Source organism: Benincasa hispida, chromosome 9 (genome assembly GCF_027475165.1).
Source record: "Benincasa hispida cultivar pf3 chromosome 9, pf3_genome.v1.1, whole genome shotgun sequence".
Taxonomy (NCBI): domain Eukaryota; kingdom Viridiplantae; phylum Streptophyta; class Magnoliopsida; order Cucurbitales; family Cucurbitaceae; genus Benincasa; species Benincasa hispida.
Window position 1 is genome coordinate 92,970,192 of NC_143486.1, and position 23,401 is coordinate 92,993,592.

At 30.6% G+C, this 23,401-nt stretch overlaps 1 protein-coding gene across 1 annotated transcript; it reads left to right on the plus strand.

The window, feature by feature from the left end:
• The first annotated feature begins 13,461 nt into the window (after positions 1-13,461).
• LOC120086344 (MIZU-KUSSEI-like protein (Protein of unknown function, DUF617)) lies at positions 13,462-14,664 on the plus strand. The gene has a single exon (XM_039042954.2). The coding sequence runs from the start codon at positions 13,672-13,674 to the stop codon at positions 14,386-14,388; it is 717 nt and encodes a 238-aa protein (XP_038898882.1). The 5' UTR covers positions 13,462-13,671; the 3' UTR covers positions 14,389-14,664.
• Positions 14,665-23,401: the final 8,737 nt, after the last annotated feature.

Genomic DNA, 23,401 nt, shown 5'->3' on the forward strand with positions numbered 1-23,401 from the left:
ACAAAACAAGAGGGAATTATTTGAGTAAATTGTTTGTCACTAAAGATTAAAATATTTTTAATGTCTATATTAAGATTTTAATCAATAAAATATTAATATCAACGATATTTACATCAATAAAGAAATATATCAAAATTTTAATTTATGACATGATTATTTCTTCATCGAAACTAAGTCATAATTTTTTTTTTTTTAATGAAACAACTATAAATCTTATTATTAATACACATATTCACATTAAGATGAATAGATGATTGTTCATTATGTGTTAATAGAATTTATAAAAGTTTCCAAAGATGTTGATTAATCTTGAATTTCTTTAGAAGGTTAATCTTGAATATCAATATCAAGCTTTTGATTTATGGATATATCCAATCATATATTTAATCTCGTTTTAATTCAGTGTTTTCTAAAATCAAGTAGCGTACATATCTCGATAATTATTGGATTCTTTTTTCAATATTGAAACTTGTGTTTGTCTTCCCATCAAAATTTTAGAATGGTTTTTCATTCTTCCTAAACAGCACAGGTGAATTATTAGTTAAAAAAAATACAATTTTTAGTTTTTGAAACATTGCAAAAAGTAATTTTCAAAAATCAAGTAATCACCACAAATAATAAATATATATATATATATATATATATATATTTTTTTTTTGGAGGGTGTAGTTACAAATATCCAAAAGTAAGTAGAGTGAGAATGTAAATATTCAAAGTAAAAGTGATTGAAGGATTAGAAGCCACGTCAACAAAAGAATCCAAATGAATAGAGCTCATTATGGGCGTGGAAAGATTTTGAACATAATTTTGCCCAAATAATAATAATAATAATAAGTTGCTTTTATATATATTATATTATATTATATTATATATTATGTAGCCATTTGCGAATGTTCCAATATCCATAACCTAATCATATGGAGTGCTCATTATTCAAATCATATGCTTTGATTTCGTTTGGTTGCGGAAACTGAACCTCCCCATCCCCAATTATCCACCCAAAAAGCTTCTCCTTAAAAATCGAATCATAATAACCTCATTATTATTTCCATTCTCTTTCACTAACTTCCATCCTCCCAATAATTTTTTTATTCAAACAAAATTGATGAAGTTTGTTCACATTATATGCTTTTTTCTTATGAATATAATATTTTATTTATATTTTTAAAAAAATAAATCCAAAACAAACACAGTTCAATTAACAATTAACAATAGTGCTTGTGAATACAATTTTGATATTCACTAAAAAAAAAAAAACATATGTATATTGAAATACAATTCGATGTGCTACTTTAATATATATTTTATTTTTAAATATGCCTACTTTATTATATAAAGGTTAATAATAAGATTTTTCCCTATACATCAATACATAAATTTTGAATTAAATTATCCTTCTATATATTAAAACTAGACATTAACAAAAACCAAAATAGTTAAATTAACATTTTGCATGTTTGAAAATGAAATGATATAGAAACATGCTAAAATGAAAATAAAATAAAATACATAATTAGACATCTTAACCTACTTAATTGTACCTTTTTAATAATAAATGGGTTAATTATTGTCACATATCTTTGAGAAATTATATATATAATTTTGTTTTTATTATTTCATTTGATAATTATTTATTTTTTATTTAATTTTTGAAATTTATACTTATTTATTCACACCCAAAACCTTTTAAATAGTTTCATGTCATCCTTCCTAAATGAACATGTGACTTTCTTAATCAAATTACAAACACAAAAAACTTGGGTATGGTACAAGTACTGTTTATAAAATCCATTTTCAAAAATTAAAAACTTTTGATAATAAATTTACCAAAAATCTAGATGTTCAATATTATTCAGATTTGAACTAGATGCTCACCATTATAGATTTGAATTTATGATATTAAGTTTTAATACTTTTATTTTTCTAGTGAGTTTAGCTTTAGTACTAAGTTAAATGAATCAAAAAGCTTCCATAAATAGAGATTAGGATTAAATTTAATGTTGTTGTAATCAATGTTCTCAAACCTACCATGTTCTCTTAATAAATTTCTAAAAGCAAGTACAGATCTAGAACTGAATTTTACAATAAATTTATTTTAAAAAAAAAAAAAAAGTCACAAACTTTGCTGTCATCCTGTCAGATTGTTCAATTATTGGACTTGGAATGTACCACAGAATGCATAACTAAACAAAAGATTTGTTAGGCATAGTAAATAACTCCATTTGATTCAGTGGTTGGATAATGTTATTTGTACCCAAAAAATAGGTAAGTTAAATTAGGCTTTAAGAAACAAGTTCTACCCACAAAAAAACTATTTTTGGAAATTTCTTTTTATTTCTTTTTTCTTATTTCTTCACTTCAACTCATATTATAGTATGGAAAATTATCCGAAATAACACACATATTTTAAATTTGGAAAGATTATATAAATATTTAGAAAAAAAAATATCAATCTTAGTGCTAACTACCCTAGATTTTATCGAGAAGGCTCAAAATAAGTTAAAAAAAGTTAAATTTTGATGTAAATGTGGGTGGTCGATCTCGGATGAAATGGATTGAGAAAAATGATTATAACAAATCTTAAAAAAAAAATGCATTTCGAAAGAAGAAAACTTAGAGACCATTTCTGACCATTTCCTTTATAGCTTCCAATTTTATTTAATTAGTTGTATCAATAGGTTTAATTTTAACCTCTGATTCTTAGATAGTGGGGATTTTCATTAAACTGGAGTAATTATTCATTTACACATCATTTTTCTATTTTTCTTTCTGGGTACTTTTATGGGATTTTTGAAGAAGAGTAATTTTAGTTGGATAATTTTAAATTTATTTTAAATAGAATCAAGTGAAAATAACTACCAATTACAAATAAATTATCTAAATTGAAGATTTAAATTCACCTCATTATTAGTTTGGGGAGTTTTTACTGATATAACTCCTAAAACTTAGAAATATGAATCAATATATTTGTTCAAAAATTTAACTTAGTTAAAAAAAAAAGTGAAATGCATATTTGCTAACTTAAAATTTTCTTATAATTTTTTTTGTTGATTATTTATCACTAATAACTATGCATCTATAAATATACATATATATTTTTAAGAAAATCAACACGTATATTTTATCGATATTTTCATTAAGATTTCAATAAAATTGAGATATCAACATTTTCATCGACATCGATTTTATGGGATGAAATGTGACAACTAGAAACACGACAGGCTCATTAATTTCGAATAAACATGTCAATAAGATCGTGGAACATGCTTTTTTTTTTTTTTTTTTTAAAGAATTTCGTATACTTTTCCATGTCCTAAACTTCCAACGTACTAATTGAACATGTAGCCCTAACTTTGTGATAAGATTTATTTACTTGAACTTGGAAGTACCAACATATATAGACCCAACCTTGTTAATTGGCTTAAAAATTCATGACACAAATTAAACCACTAAACTTGGTAGATATAGAAATAGGTGTTATGCATTAAAGAAGAGTTTGGTGGAAGAAGACAATGATGTCAATGGCAGCCTTGGAAATAATTAGTGTAAAGAAATAGACAGTCACTAGAAGAGAGAAACAAAGAAAGAGTTAACAGTCTCATCATATTTCAACAACAAAACCTACAATAATTTCAGCTCACTCAACTCATCAATATATATCTAAACACAAATCCACCTTATTTTTACATGAAAAATTCCCCCTCTCTCTCCTCAACATTATCAAATTACAGGTGTCCATGGGTTAGGTTGGATTGAAAGACTTTTTAGATCCAAATCAATTGTTCGGATTGTAAATTTTTTTAATCTAAATAATACTTATTAAAAAAATGAATACAACCTAACCCAACCATGAAATATTTGGGTTGGGCTGGTTCGGGTTAATTGGGTCATTTATTTAAAATTTTGTTCTAAAAAGAAGCAAAGTAAATATGTAAAAATCTAAATTAATTAGTTTCATATATTGAATTAAGATTAACAATTCAATTTCAATTTATATAGTCAAAATTTTCTTTCTAAAGTGCAAAGAAACCACTTTTAAGAGTTGTTAAAAAATAAATTATTAAAAAAATATTAGAATTAAATCAATATATGTATAAATAATTGTATTATAAGTAATAAAAATATATTATAAAGTTAATAATAAATTTGGGTTGGTTCGAGTTAGTTTGAGTTATATTAGATGAACCTATAAACCAACATATCCCATAAAATTTTCATTTATTTGAACTCAACTCAATCCAAATGAGTTGATAATACAACTCAAACCACATGGGTTGGATTTGGTTGATCGGTATTTCAGATAATCGGATTTTTTGAACACCCTTAAAAGATGATATTCTTTTTAGAGATGACTTTTATTTTTCAATCATAATGTCATTTGCCTCGAAATTCGAAAGTAATAAAATATGACTTTATATCATTATTAGGATATACTTAAGAGTGTGATTCTCCTCAATTTTAATATTGTTTGTGAAAATTAAAGGCCGCTATAGCACTCTTCCTCGCTCTCTCACTTGCACTTACACTTTGAACTCTCGTTAATGATGATCGAGAGATAATATAGATAATTAACTCACTGTTAATGTATTCTAATATTGACATAGGATCATTTTTCATTATTTTGAAATTTTCGAAAAATGGCATTAATCATACAAAATTTGTGTTATCCATACAAAATATCATTAGTATTATAATAATAGTGATATCATTATTATAGCAATATGAAGAAAAGAAAAAAGTAACCCTACACTCTATGCTTTTATCATGAATGGGAGACGAAATAGTGCATAACTGTTCAAAAATTGATCTTCAAAATCTACCCAAAAATGGAAATTTTGATTATGATTAAAAGAAATAAGCTTTTTTTTTTTTAATTATTATTTTGCGAGTCTAATCAAGACTTTGATAACATGTGCCTGGTTTGATTTGATTTGGTTTGGGTTCAAGTCAGTAGGCACTATCCCAAAGAAGGAAGCTCATGTTGAAATCACACTTCAATTCCATCAATTCAAAAGCCCCATTTCTATCCCTTTTTTTCTTTTTATATTTGAAAATTTGGGTTTTTTCTATTTTTTTTGTGGGTTAAGTAAGATGTCATTGTTCATAACTAGACCAACAATTTATTACAAGGACCATTATTTTTTATAAATATTAATTTTTGTTAGATTCTTTTACATTAATTGCAACAAAGAGATATTGTTGCTCTAGATGTTCTGAGACACTGATTATTGTTTTGTCTCCAAACCTATAATTTAAGTTAGGTCACTTTTGTCTCATAAAAATGTAATAAATCAATAGTGATTCGAAAGGTAGGTATCATTTTATTACATTTAGTATTATTTACTTGTGTTCTATACCCAATCTAACTTCTGGGTTCATTTTCAAATTCATAATAAAAAATGTAAATTGATTGACAAATGGAGAGTACTCAATCCAATTGCATTTGAAAATTATGCTGATACCGTTACTGTTATCGTTATGTTTACTATTATTGTTACTATTACAACATGAGAATTATGAATTTGTCACTTTTCTTATTATAGTTATTTATTATCATTAATATTTGATCCTAATTGGTAACAGTAATAGTAAATGTGATAGATTTATAATCTTAAGTAAATGTGATAAAAAACCAATCTAATTACTTTTGTGATCGTAATTTATTATGATTGATCTGTTAATGAAATTTTATTATAATTAGTAAACATAGAATTAGTATATATATATATATTCTAGTTGGGTGTACGTAAATAAAATTAAATTTGTAGAGTTGGATAAAGTGGCTTTTTTTTATTAGCGATAAGACTAGGATCTGACATAGAAAAAGAAAAAGGGTGTTACCTAAAGGAAGAAAGAAAGAAGAAAAAAAAAAAAAAAAAAGTCCCAAAGGCAACTAGAAAAAGGAAGAGAAATTTCCATGGGAAAATCACGAGGTAGTGGGATGGCTTTGGGGTGGGAAAATGAGCTGCACCTCAATTATTATTATTATTGTTATTATTATTATTATTATTATTATTATTATTATTATTATTATGGGTTTCGAAAAAGCATAAAAGCAACTCATGATGTTGATTCAAAACGTAATGATCAGTGAAAGCACATGCCAAACAATTCCCACTGCCCCCATTTTTTTTCGATTTAATTTTCAACTTTCTGTTATCATTTTAAATTTCAACTTCGGCCAAAATGTACAATGTACATTTAATCTACAAGCCTTTAATCTTATCTATATATTTGAATGTCTCAACATTTCTATTTTAAACTCTACCCTTCTAAATCTTTAGATATTTTTTATTCTGAAATTTCCGTGATTTGTTGATTTGAATATTTAGCTATTAAATATGTACAAAGAAAAACGACTATATGTCAAGATTTTTATAACTAAAAGCAAACTAAGATAGGAAACACACACAAAGGAAAAAGAAGAAGAACGATAGGCAGAGAAGATCCGTATTTTTTTTTTTATTTATTGAATCGGCCCTAATGGCCTTATGAACTTATACACAGAGGAGCCTTGAGTTAGGGGCAGAAAAGGAAGAAATAAAGAATATTTTGGTTTATAGATGTCAGCTGAGTATTGGGCATTGAAGGATTTTGTACAACAAATTTATAACCGACATTATTCCTTTTTGGATTGGTGGTGAGGTGACTCTTGTTGGGTCTTTCCTTCTTTCAATTTGTTGCAGTGTTGTTAGGCCTTCTTCCTAATATCCTCCCTCAAACGAGAGGGTAGTTTGACTACTCCGAGTTTGGATCTCAGTAAGAAGAATTGTGTGCAAGGGGTTTAGTTAAGGCAGTTAGCAATCTGATCGGTTGATGGAACATAGTAAATGTCAAGCTTGCCAGCTAGAACTTGATCTCATACGAAGTGTATGTCTATCTTAATATGCTTGGTACAGGCATGGAATACAGGATTTACAATAAGAGCTTTTGCGCTGACATTGTCACACCACAACACAAGAGGTGTAGATGGCACAAACCCAATTTCCTGTAATAGTTGGTTAATCCAATCAGTTCAGCTAAGGCATGAGCAATCACTCTATACTCTGATTCGGTGCTTGATCTTGCCACAAAATTTTGTTTCTTGGATGACCAAGACACAAGGTTTCCTCCAAGGAATACACAATATGCAGCAACTGATCGTCGATCATCAACGTTAGCTGCCCAATCTGCATCGGAGTAAGCACTGATTAATAGATCACAGCTAGGGTGGAACAGTAGACCATAGTTTTGAGTGCCCTTGATGTATCTGAGAATTCTTTTAATAGCTTGCCAATGGCTTGTAGTTGGACATTGGAGAAACTGACTTAAGTGGTTGACAGCAAATGATATATCAGGGCGTGTCATTATTAGGTACTGCAACACACCAATTGTACTCCTGTACAGAAAGAGATTGTCCAAGGAGATCCATCTTGAGCTGACAAAGTTTTGCCTAGAATTATGGGTGTGGGTGTAGAACTTGCATCAGAAAAGTCAAGCTTGTCAAGTAGGTCATTTACATATTTTTCTTGATTTAATAGGATTTCATATTCTAAATAATGAACTTGGATGCCTAGAAAATAGCTTAGAGAGCTCAGATCTTTTAGATAATATTGTACATCTAGAAGCTTGATTATACTGCTTATCATAGCCCCATAATTTCCAGTAATTATCACATTATCAACATAAACTAATAGCAAAATAATGACAATCTTTGATCTATATATAAATAAGGATGAATCTAACCTTAAATTGTAGAATCTCCATGCGACTAAAGCTTATTTTAGGGTGTTGTTCCAGGTTCTCGAAACTTGTTTGAGGCCATAAATTGCCTTATTAAGTTTACAAACAGAGTCTAGATATTGTGAGTTAACAAATTCTGGAGGTTGTTGCGTATACACCGTTTCATCCAACTTTCCATTGAGGAAGGCATTGTTAAAATCCAACTGTCTGATGGACCATCCTTTTGAGACTACAATACTTAGTATGATTCGAATAGTGGATGGTTTAGTAACAGGGTTGAATGTCTCAAAGAAATCAATCCCAAGAATTTGGTGGAATCATTTGACCACAAGTCTGGCCTCGTACCTCTAAATTGTGTCATATGCATTCCATTTGATTCTAAAGATCCACCTGTTACCTACGATATTCATGGAGGGGGATGGAGGTACAAGTTGTCAGGTCTGATTCTTTTGGAGAGAAATATACTCTAGATCCATGGCTTCCTTTCATCGTGGAGTGTTTAGAGCATCCTTTACTATGGTAGGTTCGGTTAGTGACCAGTCTGTACTTTTTTGCACTGTCCAAATCTTAGGCTTAAATATACCTATTTTTCCTCGTGTGATCATAGAATGTGAAAGTTGCAATAGTCTTTGATTATCAGATGGAGTAGGAGAGGTGGAAGCAGACTGGTCTGTGTTGAAGGTTGGAGATTTAAGAGCAGGGGTAGTAGAATTAGGTGAGGCTGTAGGGGGAGGGAACAGATTCTTTGTGAGGATGTGGTGACCTAATGAGGAGGAAGAAGGTGTGAACATGTCAGGACTAGGAGTAGGTGTTTGATGAAAATGAGGAGAATGAAGTTGTTGGTCATGTGGATTGTGCATGTATGGTTCTATGGTATTGAATTTTGTGGTGGGGGGATGGAATGATGGATTAGCAGGGATTATAGGATCAATAGGCAGGGAGTTGGGACTATCAGGAGTGGGATGAGGATAAGTATTTTATGGTGGAGTAGAGCTTATGTTGGGTTGACAAAAGGTTTGAGGCTGAATTGAAGCACATGAAGTATAGGTACCTAAACAGTAGGAACAAACGGATTAGAGAAATCAGATATGTAGGGAAAAAAATTACCAAGATGTTGTTTATTTGATGCCTGATGAAATGAAAAGTCCCCTTCATTAAAAATAACATGTCTTAATATTATTACTCTGCCATCTCGCCTGAGACATTTATAACCTTTATTTTACAAGCTTGGTCCCAAAATATGTGCATTTTTCTGATTGAAAACTTAGCTTATGTTGATTATATGATCGAAGACAAGGATAGCATGCACACAAAAATGTTTTTAGAGATGGTATATCAAGTGGTTTTCTTAGTAATATTTCAGCTGGGGATTTTTCTTTGAGTAGGGGCATTGGAAGACCATTGATGAGGTAAATAGCAGTCTGAAAGGCATCACACCATAGATAAAGAGGCAACGAGGCTTGAGCAAGTAGTGTGAGACCAACTTTAACTATATGACGGTGTTTGCATTCAACCAGGCCATTTTTTGAAAAGGTATATGGACAAGTGAAGCGAGATTCCACCACTAGTTGTTGACACATTTTATGTAATTTGACATATTCCCTCCTCTCCATTATCAGATTGCAGGGCCTTCATGGTGGAATTAAATTGAATTTTGACAATAATAAGGAAATGATTGAAGGAAGTTAGCGTGTCACCCTTTTAACGTAAAGGATATAGCCAAAAATATCTACTGAAATCATCCATAAATATAATGTAGTAGTGAAATCCTTCTCTAAATAACATAGGAGCTGGTCCCCAAACATCTGAGTGTATAAGATCGAAACTGTTACATGCTTTTGATTCAGAAAGGGGAAAAGGTAGGGAATGAACTTTGCCATACTGGCACGCTTCACAAAACTGAGTGATATCCCTCTCTTTAACATTTAGATTATATTTCTTGATTAAAAACTCTAAGATTGTTAACGGTGGGTTGCCAAGATGTTTGTGTAACAAGGTTTTGGTCACCACGTTATTGACATTGATGCCTATATTAGATAAACTCAAGGTAGAGGTGCCTTTATTTGTGTACTCTGGTTTGGTTTTACCAGTGGCTCCTTGCTACAACCCAACTAAATGATCTTTGGCATCTTGAAGTTGGTATAATCTGTCCTTAAGCACCCCTTTCAGTAAACTATCTCTCGTAGTTTTGTCCTTAACAACACAGTAAGAATCATGGAATTCAATGTAAATGTTATTATCTTTTGTAAGTTTGGAGACACTGACTAAATTTTTATTGAAGACTTAAGGTAGCATGCTTAGTAGTTAACTTAGAGTCACCCACATGAGACATAATAAGTTCATTCCCATCTCCTACGGTGATAAGTTCATTACCTGTGTACTCAGTTGGATTGGCTAGAGTGTTGTAGTCGGAAGTGACATGGCTATATGTTCCATTATCTGCATACTAGCTGGGGTCGGCTACTATATCAGGTTGAGAAAATACTGGATAATTGGTCTGATTTGCCATAAAGGCAGTAGGGGAAGGGAGAGATGGGTTGCCGTGTGAGTACACACTACTTCCTCATTTATTTGAGTTTATATTGGGTACAAATTCTCGATCATACCTATGATAATAGTAATCTATAGAGTGACATATTTTCGACATACCTGACATATTGGTCAGTTTCCACGACCGCCACAACCTCTATTTGAAGTTCCATTGCCTTTAAAGAAACGACCATTTGAGGTTTGTCTGTTGTTGTTGTTGTTGTTTGTACTCCCTTGGGACCTCTGGTTTTCATTATGATTTCTACTATTCACCATATTGACTGATGCATTTTGGTTAACTCCATTGGCAGGATTGGAGTTTATAGTCACTTTTTGAGTGTTTTGATGTTATAGTCTCTTTTCAAACACTAGTAATTCAGTTTGCATATCTTTCATGATATATCTGACCGTCCTTGAATAGTTGTTACCACTGGATTGTACTCTTCTTCCATACCTAGCAGACACATGTGACACCAATGCTCGTGTTATGACAGGGTTTCTAGCCTGCCCAAGATTGTTAGTATGATTCTTCATGATTCTTAAATACTCTTCCATCCATAAGTTACTTTTTATGGTTTGTTGAAAGGTTTGCCTGAGAAAATCTTCATGTACCCGTGATTGTATACCAAATAGACTATGAACAACTTCCCATAGGTCCTTTGATGTTTCATAACCCATTACTTGGGTTGCTATTTCTGGTGTCATGGAGTTGTAGAGCCATCTCAGAAGTAGTTGATCAACCACTAGTCATGCTTCATATTGCGGCTCATGCAGCAATCCTTGAGGGGTAGCTGCTTGAGGTTTCCTCCATTTGTCCAGCAGTTGTTGATGAACTTCTAGCAGTTGTTATGTCTTCCGATTCAGCATGACTGAGCATGAGTGGTCGTTGAATCAATCCCATCAGGTATCTTTCTAACTTATACCCACGCAAGATCGACATGGCCATATTTTTCCACAGCAAAAAATTGTTTTGACTCAGCTTGACAGAGGTAACCTAGTTCAGTAATCGATTGAATGGTGGATTGGTGAAGTTTCTGGTGGGCAGGGAATTTCTGAGTAGAAAAGGGTTAGCCATAGCATGATACCAAGATAGGGAACACACACAAAGGAAGAATAAGAACGATAGGTAGAGAAGATATGTATATTTTTCTTATTGAATCGGCCTTAATGGCCTTATGAAAGTACACACAGAGGAGCCCTAAATCAGGGGCAGAAAAGAGGAAATAAAGAATATTTTGGTTTCCAGATTTCAGCTGAGTATTGGCATTGAAGGATTTTGTACAACAAATTTATAACAGACATTATTTCTTTTTGGATTGGTGGTGAGGTAACTCTTGTTGGATCTTTCCTTCTTTCAATTTGTTGCAGTGTTGTTGGGGCTTCTTCCTAATAAACCAATGGAATAGTAAAAAAAATGGTTGTTTAAGTTATACAATAAAGTAAAACCCCTAGAAGTCAGTTAAGAATGGCTTCCAACATATTTAATTACAATCTCTTCCGTCTACAAAATAGCCGCATAAAAGTTAAGAATTCGTACACTAAAAAAATCTTCAAAAAAGCAAATGGAGCTAATAAAGAAAATCAAACACAATGTCACAAATTCACCATGCTAAAAAAAAGTGCATCAAACAACATTGCACGTGTGCATTTTTCAAGATCGACTTGCTAAAAAATTTGTTGTGTTATTTTTATTCGTCCTCACAATAGATCTTAATGCTCTCTCCAATGTCTTAATGTTATTTCAGATCCACTAGCCTAACATCTTTATGTTTGCTCTTTTCAAATCCAACAAATTAAGATGTCAAAATAATAACAAAGGGTAGAGTAATAAAATTAATTATTTTTAGAGTTAAAATTCTCAAATTAAGAGACCAAAAGAATAAGAAATAAAATTATGTGTGTATATATATATTTTTTCCAATGTGGGCCGATCCCACCCCTTATCTTATCTGGCATTCAATCCCACTCTCCTTTTAGTCACTTAACTCAGTCAACATCAACCCTTTACCTCCCATTATCATAATTATTTCTAACAAAATAATATCCCCACCTTCAATTCTCACTCGAAAGAAAATACCTTGATACCAGCTCTATCCATCTATTATGCAGATTCCGTTGTACTTATTACTTAATAAAAGATGGTCACATAACCTTTTTTATTTCTTAAAAAGTTTGATTAAAAATTATTTTTTTCCATAGTAAAATCCACTTTTATAGTATGTGATAGTTACGATTATACTCTCAAACTTTTAATTTTACAAATTAACCTTTAAATTTATATAAATATGAAAATTATATTTTCAAAATTACAATAATTTGAACCCCAAATAATACAAATTTGAATCTCCAAACTCATACAATACCTACAATTTCTACAATTATGTAAGTTTGAGAATCGAATTTTAACATTTTTATAAGTTGGAAGATCTAATTTTAATGTTTATATAAATTTAAAACTACAATTTTAATATCTGTATAAGCTCAAGAGTTCAATTTTGATAATTAAAAGTTGGACAAATATCAATTTATACCTCTAAACTCTGGGATTGTATCAATTTAAACCTTAAACTAATAACTATATCAATTTAAACCTTAAATTTTGGAGGTTGTATCAATTTAATCTTTGACTTTCATAAGTGTATGAATTTAAACCCTAAACTAAGAACGGTATCAATTTAAACCTTAAACTTAGGTTGTATCACTTTAAACTATGAACTTTGGGACTTGTATCAATTTAAACCCCGAACTAAGAATTATATCAATTTAAACCTCTAGATTTGATTGTCATGTCCTAAGGAAAAAAAAAGAATAGTGGAAGAAGAATAAATCGTTTTTTTATTGAACATATTTGCTCATTTTGACCACTTTATATCGTTTTAAACCCTGAACTTTCACAAATATATCAATTTAAATTCTGAACGTTTATAAGTGCATCCAAATAAAATACAATGGAAGGTTTAAGTTGGTATAATTGTGAAAGTTGGGGATTTAAATTGATACAATGCTCAAAGTTTAGAGTTATAAATCAATTAATTGCCCTTAAAAATTTGAGAGTATAATTACAACTATTTATCATATTTTTTTATGCTTTATTTTCAATTGGACAATGATCTAGACTGTACCTAATTCATTTTTTTTTTTCGAAAAATCATGGGAAAAATTTTTATTGGGCAAATATATGAGAAGTTTGTTGTTTTGGATGAAGAAGGTGAGAGTTGAGAGTGAGCTTTGTGTTGGAGTTCCTCTTTTTGCCCTTTCCCACTTGAAAGATTCCAAATGACACACACAACACAACCCCAACAAAGAATGACCAACAACCAACTTCCACCCTCTATTTATTCCTTCCTCCATTTCCTTTCCCTTCTCTCTTAATTACAACCAAATCAAAAGAATTTTCCCTTTCCTTAATTAACAATAATTATGCCTTCTCTTCACTCCAGCCCTTTCATGGACAATTCCGCCTTCCTCCCTCTCCTCCGCCACATCTCCAAACGCCCCAAATCCTCCTCCTCCACTTCCTCCTCCGCCTCCGCCTCCAGCGCCGGCGGAGGTCTCCTCAAAATGTTCAAATTATTCCCAATGTTAACCTCCGGCTGCAAAATGGTTGCCCTCCTCGGCCGTCCCAGAAAACCTCTTTTAAAAGACAACGCCACCACCGGCACAATTTTCGGCTACCGTAAAGGCAGAGTAAGCTTAGCGATTCAAGAAGACCCTCATTGTCTTCCTATTTTCGTAATCGAATTGCCGATGCAGACGGCGGCGCTGAACAAAGAAATGGCGTCCGACATTCTGAGAATCGCGCTTGAGAGCGAGACGAAGAGCCACAAGAAGAAAGTGATGGAGGAATTCGTGTGGGCTGTTTATTGTAATGGAAGGAAAATTGGGTATTCGATTAGAAGGAAACAAATGTCGAGTGATGAACTTCATGTTATGCAACATTTGAGAGGCGTTTCAATGGGTGCCGGAGTTCTGCCGTCGCCGGCGTCGGAGAAGGATAATTTGGAAGGGGAATTGACTTATATGAGAGCCAGATTTGAAAGGGTTGTTGGATCTAAGGATTCTGAAGCTTTGTATTTGATTAATCCTGATGGGGCGGCCGGCCCTGAGTTGAGTATTTTCTTCGTCAGATCTCAATAATAGACTATAATTTTTTTTTTCTTTTTTAAAAACTTCTTAATCTTAATTCTAATTTTTCCTTTTCATCTGTATAAATATAAATATGTTAGCCATTTCTAAATTAGAGAGGCCTTTTCTTTCTTCTTCTTTTTTATTTCCTTCAAGGATGGCCATTATGGCTGTGTTGCTGTATAATGGAAATTCTTTGAATATGTACAGGTGTTTTTTTAGGAACAAAAAAACTGGAAAAATAATATATTAAAGGTGTTCTTATTAATGAATATTTTTCATTGTAAATTGGTTTTTTGTTCGTTCGAAATCTAATATTGCAAATTTGAGGTGAATTTTTTAATCTTGAACTCATGAGAGATGCTACTGAAATCTTCACCCATTTGAATTATACTTGAGAATTGGCGTAAATTTGTCTCTAGAAAGAATATAAATCTGCTTTGTATATATTTATTTGGTTGGTGTAATTATTTTTCGTCCAATAATGATTAATGCAAGGTAATTATTTAGTTTTGTTTTAAAATAAAATATTTATAAATATAGCAAAATTTTACTGTCTAACAATAAACCGTGATAGACTGTGATAGACTAAGTAGTCTATCATGAATACAATGTGATATTTTACTATTATGTATAAATATTTCCAGTAGTTTTATCATTTATAATAATTTTCCTTAAAAAAAATGTCACATAGCAAATTTTTATTATGCAAATGTCTAGAATGCACAAAAATTTATAAATGAAATTCAGACAACACTCGAGTCTTTTCTTTCTTTCTTTTTTTAATACTTTAGTTTATCTTGAGTTTCATTATCTTTTTTGTTGTTCCCTTAATCGTACAACAACAATGTTTGAGACAATGGACCACCATATATCTCTACATTATTATGATATTATCTACTTTTAGCATAAAATTCTCACAACTTTGCTTTAAAAATCTCAAACCATTGGAGATAGTTTTTTTTTTTTTTTTTTTTTTTAATGAATTTATGGTTATCTTTTATTTAGTTAATGTAGAACTTTTATGGAAATAAATAATTTGACATATGATAATTTTTTTTTTATTATTATTATTAATATTATTATTGGGGTAGACTGCATAAAATTTGGGTGCAATCCAAGATTAACTCAATTAATCCTCTCTCTTTGCGAATCTTATATTGCAATCTTGTGGAGAAGATTTGAACATGCGAGTTTGAGAGAGATGGAAAAGTTTAAGTTGGCTTGATTGTCTTTATGAAAGAGAGAATTATTTTATATTTCTTATCAATTTATAACAAAAACTTTATAAAGTTTAATTATTATAAGGGGGCTGAACGATTTTTTCAATGTGATAAAAGATATGTTAATGATTGACTTTGCAGAGAATATTATGTCTATTTTTTTAATCTTTCAAATCATGGTATAATAATATAGTTTTTCGACATAATAATAATGAGATTATGAAGTCAATCATTGGTCAACTTATTATTATATGGATTAAAGTTCTCCTTGATAAACTATTTTCAAGTTTGAGTGTCTTATAGCAGTTTTTCGTTTGGATAGTGATATGGAAATATGGATATTGTTGAGTACCTTACTCTTTTTCCCCCTTTAATTGAGTTTCTTTACTTAATGTTTATTTATTTTTAAAATTTAAAAGTTTAGTCTTAAGCCTTTTTTTTTTTAATAATTCAAAGACATGTGTGACAGAGGATTTCGACCTTGCATTTTTTAATCGATGTTGTAATATCTTAAATTAATTAACTATATTTATGTTGATATCTCTCTTTCTCATTGGATAAAAGTATAATGTCTTATAATAAATAAATGGGACAGTTGCAAATATAACAATTGAGTCTGTAGATATAGTATAATGCAAAAGAATTTGAATTTGCCAATATAACAAAATTTAGATCTAGTTCTCGAAATTTATCAATGATGGAGATTTATTAAGTGATAGAGTTTTATCACAAATAGATTTTACTATATTTGTAATTTTTTAAAAATATTGTTATACACTTAATTATTAGACCTTAAAATACTACGCATAGCAATTATTCTAAGTAGATTAAAAGTAAATATGTTTATTTTTTAAAAAATAATAAAAGTATAAATAAAATATTTCTGAAGCGACGATTTGATTAATAATAATTTTCTACTATGTATGGAGTGAAAGCGTGTTAATTGTAAAGTGTTTGAATATTTAACATTGAATTGACGAATCAATAATTTGTTACACCAATAAAATAATTGTATGTTTTTATAGTTAGAGATAGATAAATTTAAACATTAAGATTTCGTTTAATAAACATTTCATTTTTTTTGTTTTTTTTTTTTAAATCAAGTCTATAGATATTACTTCCACTTCTAAATTTCTTCATTTGTTATCTATTTTTTACTAATAATTTAAAAAACTAAACCAAATTTTGAAAACTAAAAAAAGTAGTTTTTAAAATTTTATTTTTATTTTTGAAATTTGGCTACAAATTCAATCATTGTACTTTAAAAAATATGTAAATCATTGTAAAAAATAGAAAAAAAAAAAGTCTTAATTTTTGAAAACCAAAAACCAAAAACAAAATAGTTACCAAACAAAGCCACTTTTTGGTAGATACAATAACGTTTCAACTAGTTAATAGTATATTTTGAAATGATTTTGAAATTGTTAAAATTATTTTTATCATATTTAAAATCACTTAGAAACACATATTTGATAACTTATGTGTCTTAAATAAAGACTCCATTTAGTAATCATTTGATTATTTAAAATTAAACTTATAAACACTACTTCCACTTATAAATTTATTTGTTCTGTTATCCATTTTCCACTAATATTTTAAAATCAAAGTCAAATTTTAAAAATTAAAAAAGATATCTAGAAGTAATTATGTACATACGTATATATATATATATGATTTCACTAAGATTTCAAGTGTTTCTAAAAAAAACGTGAGAACTCCATAGTATATAACTGAAGAGAAAATAGACAAAAAAAAAATTATAATAAAAAACTGAAAATAAAATCATTGCTAAACGGGACCTAACTTTTCAAATTATGAAGGCCCCATTTGATAACCATTTGGTTTTTGAAAAATAAGCCTATTCTATCCACATTTTTTTATAATAATTTACATTTTTCTTTAGTATAATAGTTGAATTCTTAGACAAATTTAAAAAACAAAAACAACTTTTTGAGCGTTATTTTTTTTAATTCTCAAAATTTGATTTCATTTTCTAAATTATTGGTAAAAAGTAGATAACAAAAAAGGAAATCTAAAGATGAAAATAGTGTTCATAGACTAATTTTTAAAAATAAAAATAAAAAATAAGATGATTATCAAACAAGACCTAAAATATTAGAGATTATTAAACATGTTTTTATAGTTGAGGACAAAGCACCTAAAAATTTTAGGATGGAATTTATAATTTAATACTAAAAAATAAGGGTAAGAAAATGAAAGGGGATAATGTTTGGTGTCCATATAAGAGACGTGTTGAACAATCATGTGGTGATTTAAGCGTTAGTTTGCTGTATACGTGGCCCTAATGTTTGTAAAATCATGTCACCCTTCAATTACTTTGTCTCCCTCTTTGTCCTATTCTCACTTTTCACTCGATGCCCACCATTTTTCTTTACTATTCTGTTTACTTATTTCGTCTTTTTTTAATTTACTTATAATAAAATTAAGGTTAAAATAATATTTTCACTATATTTTTTTAGATTTATTTAATTATAGTCAATTTTAATATATGCACTTTTATCAAACTTGCTCAATTATAAGGGTGGTCATTCAAACCGCAAAAACCGGATCATTTTTAAAAACCAAACCGAATCGAAAACTCAGTGAAACCGAAAAATGCGGTTCGATCCGGTTTGAAGAAATTTTGAAACCAAATTAATTCGGTTCGGTTCGGTTTCACTTTCGAAAACCGAATTTGAAACTGAACCGAACCGTTTTAAACTAATATATATATTTAAAAAAAGAGTAAAACTAAATTTAAAACCGAACCGCTTTTAATTTAAAGAACAAAACTGAACCAAACCGAACCGTTTTTAATTAAAAAAGAATATAACATAGATTTTTTTAAAATGCCAAAACCGAATTTGAAATCAAACCGCATATATGAGATTCGGTTCGATTCGGTTTCGCATTTTAAGAAATTCGGTCCGGTTTAGTTTGACCACCGAACCGAACCGTTTCCACCCCTACTCAATTATAGTTATTAGTTGTAACAAAATTCTGTTATTGTTGTTATTTTTTCATTAATGATTATTAGCTTTTTTTCTCATTGGTCATGTATATATATATATATATATATATATATATATATATATATATATATATTCCTATGGAAAGTAAATAAAGTGAAGAAATGTTAATTTTCTTTCCCATTTTATCCTGTTAATATAGTATCAGATGAATAAAAATCCCTAAATCATCTGTTTCTTGCACATGAGAATGATGACTTTTCCCGATCTGAATCTTCCTCCTCCGAATGATCCGATGAATATTCCGTCTTCCTCGGCGAATCTTCCAATCACAGGATCATCTACTCTTCATCAAGATCAGTACAATCCCTATCTCTTCATCACAGCGATACCTCAAATCTTGTTCTCGTTATTTAACCTCTCACTGATGTCACTGATGACAATTATGTCTCATAGAGCATATCGATGATTCTTGCCTTGTTAATCCAAAATAATCTTGGTTTTATCAATGGATCAATCCCTCAGCCTACAGATGAACTCCTCCCTCTATGAATACGCAACAATAATGTTGTTATAATTTGGATCTTGAATTCCGTCTCCAAAGGAATTTCTTCCAGCATTCTCTTCACTGAATCAGCTCGAGCAATTTGGCTAGATCTTCAAGATCGTTTTCATAAACGAAATGGACCACGAATCTTTCTTCTAAAACGTGGTTTATCTAACTTAAAACAAGAACAAGATTCTGTTACCATATACTTTACTAAAATGAAAAGTCTCCGAGATGAATATATATCCTATCGCCCTGGATGTACCTGTGGAAAGTGTAAATGTGGTAGAGTTGTCTATTGAAGAATTCATCCAATTTGAATATTTTATCTATTTTGTGATGGTACTAAATGATGAATTTAATCATGCTTGATCTCAAATTCTTCTCATGGATCTTGCTCCAACCATCAACAAAGCCATTTCCCTCATTGTTCAACAAAAACAACATCAATCTGTTGAAAATATTAATGTATATTAAATGTTTCTAAAGCCCTGTTTTTCCAGTCTTGAATCCCTCTCAGTATCTTGAATGAATTTATTTTGACTGCAGTATATCTTATTAACCGAACACGTTCACCTCTTCTTGCTTGGAAAATGCCATATGAACTACTACTAGGTAAGATGGCTTATTACTCCATGCTACGATCCTTTGATTGCTTATGCTTTGCCTCCACATTATCCAATTGTCGATCCAAGTTTTCTCCAAGAGCTATACCTACTATTTTTATTGGTTATCCACTTGGTATGAAGGCTTATAAACTTTTTGACATTGACAATAATACATTTTTTTATTTCCCGTGATGTTGTCTTCCATGAAAGCATTTTTCCCTTCCATAAAGTTACCTTGGAAACTGAGTAATCTGAACCTTTTCATAATATTGTTCTACCAACAGCCTTTAATATTGATATATCATCTTATCAATCTCATTAAAAACCATCATATTCGGCCAACATTGAGCCCAATTTTTAAGATATTCACAATCCACCATCTATCCCCTAAGCCCCCACAACATCCATCCAAAATACCATCCAATCAATATCACCAACCAATATCTCCTCTGCCTCTCCAATATCAACCCAAAACACCATCTCTCACATTTCACCACTCTTATCTCCTCATTCTAGTTCTTCCTCTTCATTTCAACAATCACCTTTACAAGAACCTCAAGTGCATCATCATCCCTTCAAATTCGAAAAACTTCAAGAACTATAAAACCCCCTTCATACTTAAAAGATTATCATTATATCCGAACTATTAATTCCCCCCTTCCAAACTTTTCCACACAATATCCTCTACATTCATCCCTCTCTCATGATGACATTACACCCACATTTCACACCTTTTCAATTGCTATTTTCTCCCACTATGAACCTCAATTTTATCATTAAGCCATATCCTATGCCCATTAGAGGGAAGCAATGCAACTTGAACTTCAGGCCATGGAAGATAACAACACTTGGAATGTTGTTCCTTTACCTTCTTCAAAGCATAGTATTGGGGACAAATGGATATATAAGATTAAACACTATACAGATAGATCTATTGAGAGATATAAGGCCCACTTTGTTGCTAAGGGCTATACTCAATAGGAAGGGTTGGATTTCATAGAAACTTTCTCTCTCGTGGCAAAATTAGTAACTGTGCGTGTTTTTCTTACCTTAGCTATCACATATCATTGGCCTCTACTCCAACTTGATGTGAATAACGCCTTCCTTCATGGAGACTTATTCGAAGGAGTATACATGGATTTTCTACTTGGCTACAAACCTTTGAATCCTCAGAGTGAAAAACTTGTATGTCGTCTGAAGAAATCTATCTATCTATGGACTTAAACAAGCCTCACATCAATGATTTGCTAAGGTCTCTGATGCCTTAATTTCTCTTGGTTTCAAACAATCTAAGGTTGGTTATTCTTTATTTGTTCGAGGCTCTAGTAACACGTTCATACCATTACTAGTTTATGTTGATGACATTGTAATAACTGGTGTTAATATACAGCTTATTGATGAACTTAAACAGTTGCTAAATACCTCATTTGAACTCAAAGACCTTGGCCAGTTGAAATATTTTTTAGGACTTGAATTAGCCTGTTCATCTCGAGGAATTTCTATTTCACAACGGCATTATACACTTCAAATTTTAGAAGATGATAGGCTTCTTAGTGCAAAACCTTTTAATATTCTAATGGATCCTACTATCAAATTGAGGAATTCAGATTAGGATCTACTTAATGCTCCATCATCTTATAGACGATTAATTAGGCTACTTTTATACTTAACTATCTCAAGACAGATATTATGTTTGTTGTGAACAAGTTAAGCTAATTTGTGGCAAAACCGTGTAAATCTCATTTAACAGCAGCCCATCATTTGTTGAGATATTTAAAATCAGCTCTAGGTTAAGAGATTCTTATATCACCAGCAAAATCTTTCCAGCTATGTGCTCTTGCAGACTCTGATTGGGCTTCTTGCACTGAAACAAGAAAATCGTTTTTGTATATTCATAGACGATTCACTTGTTTCATGGAAATCTAAAAAGCAAATTGTGGTATCAAGATCTTCAATTGAAGTTGAATACAGAGCTCTTACTTCAACAACATATGAACTTGTTTGGCTATCCTTCTGAATACATAGCTTTTACTTCAACAACATATGAACTTGTTTGGCTATCCTTACTTCATGACCTGTGTGTCCCTGTTGTTCGATCATCTATTATATATTGTGATAACCAAGCTGCCGTCCATCTTGCTACAAACCCCATTTTCCATGAGTGAATTAAGAGCTTGATTGCCATTTTATCTAGGATAAAGTTGCTGATAGAGATGTCCATGGGACAGAGCGGGACGGGGAGGTCTTCCCCGTCTCTGCCCCTGCCCCCCTATTTGGACGGGGGAAAATTTTCCGCCTTTGTTTTTCTCTAACATTTTTTTTCAATTATATATATATATATACACACAATTCTTTAAACATTTTCAATGGAATTTTCATTTAAATGAAATATTATCAATTTTACTAATTAAAATAATAATACACGTATAATTAAAAAATATAATCAAAATGTTAAATTCTCATAATTTGTAAAAATTAAAATTCAATATTTAGAGCATCCTGACTTAAATATTATAACATCTAAAGAATTAAAGTAATAAAAATCTTGAACTTAAATAATTAAAACATCCATAATTATCTTAATAAAGTCTACATATTATATATATATATATTAAAAATTTATAATTTATATACAAAGTCGGGGTATTCCCGTCATCAGCCTCGAATTGTAAATGGAAAAAAAATTCCCCACTCCCTCCCCCATTTTCCGTGTATTCAGAGATTTCCAGCCCCATTCGGGGCAAGTCCCTGTGGAGTCCTGACCCTGTAGATTTTTTGGACATCTCTAGTTGCTGATGGTTCTATAAAGTTATTGCCTATTCAATCTCATCACCAACTATGAGATGTCTTCACAAAAGCTCTCCATAATTTTGTTTTTACTTATATAATATCCAAGTTGGGAATATTAAATCAGTATAGTCCAACTTGAGCAGGGCGTATTAGTTGTAACAAAATTCTATTATTGTTGTTATTTTTTTCATTGATGATTATTAGTTTTTTCCTTATTGGTCATGTGTCTATATATATATATATATATATATATATTCCTGTGGAAAGTAAATAAAGGGAAGAAATATTCATTTTCTTTGCCATTTTATCCTGTTAATAATAGTCATCCTATGTGAATTTTTATCTAATTTAGTTAAATAATGATGACAATTTTCATTATATGAATGTGTTTTCAAAGTTTATACTAAAAATACTCATAATAAACTAATGGTATAGATTCGATCCAAGATTTATTGAAAGAACGTATACTAAAATTAGACCTTTGAAAGATTTGAATTAAGTCTCGCGATAGAGAGATGAAAATGATATTTTAAGCTGTTTAGCTAACAGAATGACTATTGGGCGAATATAGATCCACTTGGCATGGCCCATTCGAAGTGGGCCTTTTAACTTGTCAAAGCAAATCGTGCGGGCCCAAACTGCTCTCCAAAATAAAATAAATTAGGCCCAAACGAAGCCCACGGTACTTTCGGCCTGATACAGTGGCGATAAGAAGCCCAAAACTCCCATACTACAATAGACCGTTTTGTTTTTTTGTTTTAAGAAAATAACAACAATAATAGTTATTGAATTTTTTGTCAATAGGTATGTAACATTTAATTTTGTGTCGAATAGGTTTTCGAACTTCAGAAAGTGTATAATAGATCCTTAAGTTTTTAACTTCAAGTC

What these genes read in the sequence shown, in the direction of transcription:
- LOC120086344 (XM_039042954.2), top strand. Translation starts at nt 13,672, where the DNA reads ATGCCTTCTCTTCACTCCAGCCCTTTCATGGACAATTCCGCCTTCCTC.